Source organism: Arachis duranensis, chromosome 5 (assembly GCF_000817695.3).
Source record: "Arachis duranensis cultivar V14167 chromosome 5, aradu.V14167.gnm2.J7QH, whole genome shotgun sequence".
Lineage (NCBI taxonomy): Eukaryota > Viridiplantae > Streptophyta > Magnoliopsida > Fabales > Fabaceae > Arachis > Arachis duranensis.
The window spans coordinates 7,335,022-7,344,163 of NC_029776.3; the positions used below are offsets into that span (position 1 = coordinate 7,335,022).

The window sequence follows — 9,142 nt, forward strand, 5'->3', positions numbered from 1 at the left end:
CCGCCTCAACTTCCCCGAGCTTCTCGCCGGAGAACCCCCTCCTTCCCTTGTCGGCGCCTGCGACATGTCCGCCGCTTCCATAAGGAAGAAAGCCACCGAGGTCGGCGCCAGAGTCGATGCCCTCCAGGCCGCCACTCTTCACCACCACCACTTAGCTGCGCCGCCGCAGGAGCTTATATCGGGGCGGTCCGGAGATTTTGCGGAGCGGGTTGATTTGAACAAGATACCAGAACCCGAAGATTGTGAATGGGAGATGAATTAAAGAAAAGAAGGGTGTTTTGGTTTTGTCTTGTCCCTTGTTGCTGCTGTTACGTTGTTGTTCCAACACGCTAACGTGCGCCATGGGAAGGTGGTGTAACGGCGGAGGCAAAAGGATAGTGATTGTTATTGATGAGGCCCAAGGTCCTTTTCGGGTGTGGATTAGTGTAACTCTTTTATCTTTTTCTTCTTCCTTGCTAGTTTCTTTCTTTCTTTTTTCTGAAGAAATTTTGGCGTTGTAAAAATGTTAAAATGTAAATTAAGTAGTGATTAGCCTTCTTCGTTGTTTTAGATTATGATTTATTTTGAATTATTGACAGAGGGTGGCCGGGGGAGTTGGGTGGGGAAAAGGAGAGAGAGGCATGCTAACCACTAAAGTGTGTCATAATAATATGATAAGATTTGATGAGAGAAGGGGGAGTTAGGTATTTTTCTGGTTCAGCACTGTTTTAGCCGAATGAGAAAATGCAAAAATGCTGTGCCCACTCGATAACGATGGATGATGCATGGGGTCGCTCTAATCGGTTTTGTCGTCCAAGCACCATTTCCCTCACACTCTTGTTGTATCCAATTCCTATATAAATATACATATTAGAAAGGCATGTGTCCATGTGAAAGCAAAATTACAGCTCCTCAACTCAATTCATTCATTCCATTAACAAATTGGCAGACGATTTCTGATTTCACTCTGAGCTGTATCCCATATCCTCTTCGCTAGGATCTATGACCCCTTTTGAGTTGTGGTATCCAGGGATTAGTCCATGATTAGCGGAGAATTAGAGATTTGCTACTTCTTGTCTTTCTTTCTTTATTATTATTAAGGCAGGCTTTGAGGGTTGTGGTCCTGTGTGGATCAGGATTACATCGTGCTTGACGTAAGTGTGTGATTGATCAATTAAAAAAATCTCATCATCTCAAAAGATGTTAAGATGCATAAGTGTGACTGAATCCGCCAAAAGGAGATTAAAAAAGATTCACACAAAGGCAAAAAGACAAAACTTACAAATTCAACGAGGGAGGGAACAAGACATCTTCCTCCACCTCTATTCTCAGGGAGATTTTGGCTTTATTTTCCCCAACGCAAAAGGAAAAGCGCACCGAATACAATTAAAGTAGATTTGTGTGTAGACTGTTGAGTGTAGACTATAACCACCCCTGGCTAGACCCTAAGCAATTTCAGAGAATGAATATTTTAGCAATTCAATTACCTATGTGATGGGCCATCAAGTCTTCGTTTCAGCTCAACAACTAACCCATTTTTAATGTTGCTGTTAAGTTGCATTGTAGGGGTAGATTTTTGTCTTTGACATATTCATGCAAGAGCCAAACTCACACCATCTTCAATGTCATTATCACCTAGGTGTGAATTCGTCTATTGTACTTTTTTAATACAATGGGAACATACCGATGATCAATAATAATAAATAATGATTTCACTTTAAATATATTGACAATGACAAATGTAAGTCTAGCAGCGAAACAATCTTAAAAGATATACATTCATGCCTAAGCCAAAATTTCAATAATTCTAATAAACGAAGCCAATCTTATGTGAATACTTGAATCGGATTACTGCACGAAATCTAGCAATAAATGTATTTTTCCAGTATTCTTGCTATCATGCTTTGTTTTGGTTAGTTTTTTTGAAGTGAAGTGCGGCTCTAACAACATTTCCTCTCGTGATAATTCCCACCTTCAAATCATTCACAGGCATCCTTCAGAAAACAAGGTAAAGAAATAACCAAACAAAATGGATCAGAAGAGCCATACTTACCAGCCTACCCTCGGCATCTACAACCGGAAGCCGTCGAAATTTTGTTTCCAGCAACAATCTAGACATAAATACATTAATTTTTCAAAGTACCAAATTAGTTAAAGCCACGTAGGATATCTAAAAATTGAACAAGTACAAAAGAAGGAAGAAGAACCTAGCAGCATCCTCGAGATTAGTTGTTTCCCTAACCACCATGGGTGCAGGGGTCATTAATTCGCCGATGACCTTGCCATTGGTCTTACTCAGCAGTTTCTGAACCTCATTGAATGTCTGTATACATACATATACATACACATGATCAAACACCACCCCAGAATATTAGCCAAACCTAGGTATCATAAGCTACACAATACTAATAATTTCCGAACTACTTGTAGTGTTGTACTATAATTTGGAATGCTGGTATTACCGTCCATGAGGGTTTGTCCCCCACATTGGAGGTATCATGTATAAGACAGACAACATTTGAAAATAACAACGGAATGGACAACCCCTGCATTTTTTCTGTGGCACCGTGTCTCTGTGGTTGCCATATTCTGTATGCTATCCACATCTATTCTACTTAGCTTTCCACGAAGATATTATATTTATTTATTTATTTCCCGCTCCCTCTTTCCACATGATCTTTCATTAATAGTGGATTGAGATTGTTGCAAATAAATTGAGCAATTTGAGGCAAACACAGGGAGGAGTTAGGTTAGATGCCTGCAGAGTCAGGGTTTGCTTGGCTTCAGGATAATTTGCACAGATCCCAACAAATAGATCAGGCTTAATAAGAACGAGATATATCAAATATATTACTTGAAACTTCAGAGCAAGAAACATAAAATACGTTCAACATGTTTAGCCACTCTGAATAAGTAATTTCCGTAAGCAACATATTATATAATATGTATGTTATATTTAGCCAATACTGAATGAGGGGCTTTTTGATACACAAATGAGAACTTTCTCCATATCAAACCTTTCTTCCTAATTCACGATGAATGTAGCTACATGGATTTAATTAGTAAAGTATAATAATTAGTGCTAGTAATCACAAATCAGTAGTTACTGAAAATGAGATTATATCAGCTTATTTGAGAACTCAAACCTGCATCAACCCCTCATACTGGGATTAGTAAAAATACGGAAAAAGGGTAGTATGGTAGAAAAGGACAATAGGGAGAAAGAGAGTCACACAGAGACCTATACTCGCAAATAAACGAACCCTCTATCCCCTTAATAAACACAAGATTTACTAGTCATTAAAAATTCTTACTCAGCTTGTATAAACCGAGAGAAAATGGAACGTAGCCAAGGTTATAAAGACCTCAATGATGGAGCGACAACTACAAAATTTGGTGTGGATTATTTAGGATGCAGGTAAGAATGCCCAGTTATATTTCATATATGTAATGGTAGTATATACTGATTTTGCTTTTCCAGTTCACAGTAGCCTAGCTCTCCAAGGTCCAAAATACCTACCGAGTAAACTTAACTTAACTTAGTAATCTTAGAAGAAGGAATAAGACTACCAACTAGTTGCATTGAAGTCCAAAAAATGAATAAGAACAGCATGGATAAACTATCCGAGGAAAAGTAACTTTTAACATACTTTCCAAGAGCTGTCAACTTCAGGAAACATGCTGTTATCTTTTCGCCCATGACCTGCACCACCTGAAACCAGCACCACACACTTTCATTAAGCCATCAGGGCCCCGGTTCAGGAACAAGAAAAAAGCATCTGGGTTCCAAAACTTCACTGAAATCTGAAAGTTGCTAAATGACTCTCAGACAACACCTACCTGATAATATTATTCATATTATCCGATATTATTTCTTTGAATCAATTTACCTGATATTGAGTCCAGTGCTAACAAGTCATAGTCTGAAACAACACCAACCTGCAGAATATTAAAGAAGCTTTAGTTCCGCAATATTTTGCTGAATTAATTGCATCAATTTTTTTTAATAGAAATGAATGCTGTAAGGAACAAAAGCATGTGAGAATATTAACACATTCAATGTTTGTTATATTCACTTTCTAAGGAATCATTGCCTCCAAGTTACATCTGCAGAGCAAATGCGGCTATTGTAGTTTTCTTTCAAGCGAGTATAGCTCTAAATTTTACTTATAAGTCATAGTATTGTGTCTTTTACAAGCTGCTTTAACAGAAATTCAATAAAAATAGCAGAGATATAACTATATAAACATATTATCATGTGTTCAAAGTAACACACTAAAAATGGGTAAGAATACTCACTAAGTTCCAATTATCATCAATGACAGGAAAGCCAGTTATCCTATTCTCAACAAGAATTTCCAGAGCTGTTGGACAATAACATTCAGAAGTTCAAAGGTAAAAAATAAAAAGACAGGCATGAAATACGATAAAAGTTTAAACTACAAAGAAATATACCTTCATCCACAGTTGTTGTGGGCTTTACCACATGCAACTCCTCTTTCTTTGTCATAAAGTCACCAACTGTGTAATAACCACCTCTTCGCTGCATAAACACACCATGTGAAGCTTTCGTTACCATAATCTTCATCATAAATTCATATTAAGGTGGTGTTTTTTTCCCTAACAAAAAAGTTATCAGCCTTGGGTGCGGCAGAAGGTAGCATAATAGCATTAGTATTAACTTAATTAGTTAGTTATATCGGTTATATTTCTGTTATGGTAGGGTGAGTTAGTTACGCCTAGTTAAGTTAGTTGATTTCTGTTATGGTATAGTATGAAGCAATTGCAATTTAAACAATGCATCAAGCTCTAGTGTTAGTGTAGAGAGTACCAAATTGAAGAGAAAGGGGAAGGGAATAAGGGATCCATACCGAATTGGCGGTGAGGGTGCTGTTGGCAGCAGAAGGAGGGGGAAAGTGGCGAAGCCGAGGGAGAAGAAGCGGCAATCGGCGGAAACAAGGGAAAGAAGGTGGCGCGTGAGGTTTGGAAGGGAGGCGGCGCGTGGGTGAGGGAAAAGGAGGAGATGCGAGTCCAAAAGCCACCGAGTCCATAAATTCTGAGATTGGTTGAATTGCTTGAAAATTTGCAACTCACTCTGAAGTCTGAACCCACAAAAGAGAAGAGAGGGGGTTTTGGGTTCAGATATGAGAGCTGAGTGTGTATAATAAGATGCAATTGCAGAAAGATATTGTTTGAGTTGTGCTGTGTGTTATATATATGATATCACGCGATGCCAATTTCCCACCTTTTTGTTATCCCTTTTTTTCGCCGTCAGTAAATTGGTTTAGTTTGTAAAACTTTTATTTTTTAAAATTTAAAAGTAGGTTATAAAAGATTTGTTTGGACGTAATTTTCGAAAAAAATATAAATTATAATTTAAAAAATATTTTTTATTTTTTTAGTATTTTTACTTATACTATTAAAAATTTATCAAACACACTAAAAAAATAAAAAAGATATTTTTTATTAAAAAAAGATTTTTTTATTGAAAAATGATTTTTTTTAAAAGATAATTTTTTAAAAAGTATAGTATTTATGTTTGGTAAATCAAATTAAAAATTACTTTTAGTAAACACAAGTAACAACAATTACATTTGGTAAAATAGTTTTTAAAATTTAAAAATACTATAAAAGTGTTAAATTTAAAAATTAGTTAATATATGAGGTTATATTATATTTTTAAATTTTGAAAAGCACAAACAAACTTTAAAAAGCTTCATCTTAGGACTTAGACTGGGTTTGATAAAACTTTTTCAAGAGGTGCGTGTGCTTTTTTAAAAACACAAGCACCTCATTTTACCTTTGGTAAATTAAAAAGTCCAAGTGCTTGTGTTTGCGACTTTTAAAAGTTAGGGGTGCTTTTGAAAGCACCTAAGTGGGAGCTTTCCAAGGCTAGCTTGTGATTATCAAATTTTATTTATTTTTCCCGCACATGTTTTTCGCTATTATATTGCCATTGAAATTATCATATATTTCTAACTTCTCATCCTAACTTTCACAAATTCTAACACAGTCTTCATATATTTTTTATTTTTCAACATAATCTTCATAAATTTCAACACAAATACATCTCTATCACATATTAGGTATGAACTTCTATCTATTTATAATATTTTTTTGTGCGTTGTTCTTGTATCTTTTCAGTATATCTATTATGTTTGTTTGTTTTTTATTTGTTCTTTGAAATGTGAAGAGGTTGACTTGATTTATAAAAATCAATCATAAAATTTTCTTTGCATGAACATTAGTCAAAACTATAATAACAACACACACGTTCTTTGAAATGTGAAGAGGTTGACTTGGTTTTATGAGGTTGACTTGGTTTATAAAAATCAATCATAAAATTTTCTTTGCATGAACATTAGTCAAAACTATAATAACAACACACACACAAGAGTTGTTTATTTGAGATATGTGTTCTATTTTTTTGATCTGTAAAGGTGAGCCGATATATATAGGTAGATAATGGACATACTCAATACTAACATTGGATTACATACAAATTTTATTATTGACTAATAATAACTCTATTTATATTAGTACAATCAAATAAATATTTAAACTATTAGTCTCTAAAATTTGAGTTAGGTAATTTAGTATTTTTAATGATGATGTTTAGGATAAAATAAATTTTTATGATACTTATATAAAATTTTAAAGTTAAAAAATAAAAGAGGTCATCTATTATATTAATGTTTATTATGAATTTTTATTTTAAAATTATTTTATTTTAAAATATTATATAAAATTGTAAAGAATTTAAAAAAATAAATTATTCTTTTGTTATAAATATATTTATTATAATTTTTTTTAAGTTTTAAAAGTTGTTTTACCAAATATAATTGTGGTATTTATGCTTGTTAAAAGTCATTTTTAATTTGATTTTACCAAACACAAGTGCTGCAGATAAGCTACTTTCAAAAGTAAAAGTTTTACCAAATCCAGTCTTAATTTGGTAAAGTCTTTACTTTTTAAAAATTAATTTATAAAAGTTGATTTTTTAAAGATGATTTTTTAAAAGTTGTAACATTTATATTTAATAGATCAAATTAAAAAATAGCGTTCAATAAACACAAGTAATAGCTTTTGGTAAAATAGTTTTTAAAATTTAAAAATACACATAAATGTAAGTATTAAATTTGAAATTAGTTAACATATGAGGTTATATTAGACTTTTAAATTTTGAAAAGTAAAAGCCAACTTTGAAAAACTCTATCTTAATGTTTTCAAAAGCACCTTAATCTTTAAAAGCTGCGAATACAAGAAAGTACAAGCACATCTTCGAAAAGCTTTACCAAACAAAGCCTAGTTGTTTTTAAAAGTACTCCAATTTTTTAAAAATTATAAAATGATATTTTTGATTGACTAAATACAAACTTAGAAGCTTGTACACCTCTTCAAAAAATTTTACCAAACCAAGCCGAATATATTTTTTTCTCAACTTTCAAATATTTTATTATTTTTTCACCCAATTTCTTAATCCGGCACTAATTTAACATATTTATTTTTTATTTAAAAATTTATTGTTGATTAATAAGTTATTGTATTCACAGAATGAAATTAAAATCTTCCACATTTACTTAGATGAATGAGAAAATTGATTAATCAATTAACTCAAGTTAGTTAAATATTTTATTAGTTATTGGTTAGTTAACAAAAATAGATCCTCTTGATTTTTTTTAATTATTTAATAAAATATTATCTCTTACTTTATATTTTGAAGTTAGACAAAAATAAAAATAAAAAATATATTAAATGATAAAAAATTATATTTTACTAAATAATTAAAACATGATTGAGAGAATCACTCTACTCGCTACTTTGTACTCTTCTACACACACTTTAACTTTTTTTATATCTTTTTTTTTATTACTAAATGGTTAAGTACTTGTTTGAGTGTGGTTAAGTTGATAATTTTTAAAATTGACTAAATGATATTTTTTAACATGTTTGATAAATTTTTAATAGTAAAAGCACTAAAAATATTAAAAAACAATTTTTTTGAAAAACTAAAATTTACATTTTTAAAGGTTTTTTAAAAAAATTATATAATAAATAAACAAAATATACTTTTATATTATTATACTTAAATATAATTGACAAATAAAAAATATTTTTTATGAAATATCTATTATTTTTAGAGCCCATAAAAATCACCTTTCTAAACTTCCTTAAATATCTACTTAAATAAATATCTCATTGAACTCTTGGCTGTGTTCGCAGTTGCCACAAATGTGTAAATATCATTAGTACTATAGTATCTGCTGTCAGTTATCCATCCATTCATTTTGTTCTCTCGACTATGACATTGTTACTATTACTAGCTTGTTCTTAAATGTCTTTTCTTTATTAATTGTTTTAGCATCAAGTAAATTTAGGAACAGAAATAAATAATGATATTACAACATAACTATAGTTGGTTTCTGTGGAAACTAATAATAAATACCACACAATTGGTCCATTGTCAATAACGCATTTCACAGTCTAGAATTCTAGATAAAAATCCCATGACTTAGACAAAAAACACAACTATACTCTTTTTTTGGAAGAAAAACATAACAAGGTTACACGGTTACACCCATGCAAAGTATGCCTCTAAGGAGACCCAAGCCCAAGCCCATTAATTTGGGCCTGAAGAAGGCAGCATTGTATAGTGTGTACTTGAACAATCCCCAGGACCCATAAGACTTTAATACTACAATCATGGAGCACAATATTACTTTGCTCCTTAATGGGCCTTGGGGAGTCTGGATCACATAGTACACCCACTAGCATACCGGAAAAAAAAAGTGTCAATGTTATGGAGGTCCATTACACACAAAGAAAAAAGAAAAATGGTATGGAATTAGTCACAACTCACAAGTTGATCATGCTCAAACAAGTGGCATTAGTGTAATTCAAATTGACACCTCTAGGCTTTAGCTACCGTATTAGTCATTGCTCATTATGATATTAGTTTATCTTATCTTGATTATTTTTTATTAATAATAGATGTAGACCCAGTTATTATAATTAATTATAATGAGAATATATAAAAAATTTTGTTAAATAGTTATTTTTTATTTATTTTGTATGTACTTTCATTATAATTAATTATAATAACTGGATTTATATCTACTATTAATAAAAAATCATTTAGATAATAATTTATTCCAAAAACATA

General features: G+C 31.9%; 2 protein-coding genes across 2 annotated transcripts in view; one reads left to right on the forward strand and one right to left on the reverse strand.

Moving 5' to 3' along the window:
- Positions 1-549, forward strand: part of LOC107487724 (ethylene-responsive transcription factor ERF011) — a gene marked incomplete in the record, with an annotated part of 941 nt that extends 392 nt beyond the window's left edge. Inside the window, 1 exon segment of the mRNA XM_016108421.3 lies at positions 1-549. Within this exon segment, the coding sequence (XP_015963907.1) occupies positions 1-262 (262 nt within the window).
- Positions 550-1,666: 1,117 nt separating this feature from the next.
- Positions 1,667-5,173, reverse strand: LOC107487723 (CBS domain-containing protein CBSX1, chloroplastic). Its single transcript, XM_016108420.3, has 8 exons — positions 4,851-5,173; positions 4,435-4,522; positions 4,279-4,343; positions 3,870-3,918; positions 3,630-3,691; positions 2,187-2,302; positions 2,033-2,090; positions 1,667-1,951 (listed from the first exon to the last, which is right to left on the reverse strand). The coding sequence occupies exons 1-8, from the start codon at positions 5,028-5,030 to the stop codon at positions 1,877-1,879; spliced, it is 693 nt and encodes a 230-aa protein (XP_015963906.1). The 5' UTR covers positions 5,031-5,173; the 3' UTR covers positions 1,667-1,876.
- Positions 5,174-9,142: the final 3,969 nt, after the last annotated feature.

Coding starts and splice junctions, on each gene's coding strand:
- LOC107487723 (XM_016108420.3), bottom strand. CDS start 5,030: ATGGACTCGGTGGCTTTTGGACTCGCATCTCCTCCTTTTCCCTCACCC. Junction 4,344..4,434: donor CACAACAACTGTGGATGAAG/GTATATTTCTTT, acceptor ATTGTCCAACAG/CTCTGGAAATTCTTGTTGAG. Junction 2,303..3,629: donor AAGTTGACAGCTCTTGGAAA/GTATGTTAAAAG, acceptor GTATGTATACAG/ACATTCAATGAGGTTCAGAA.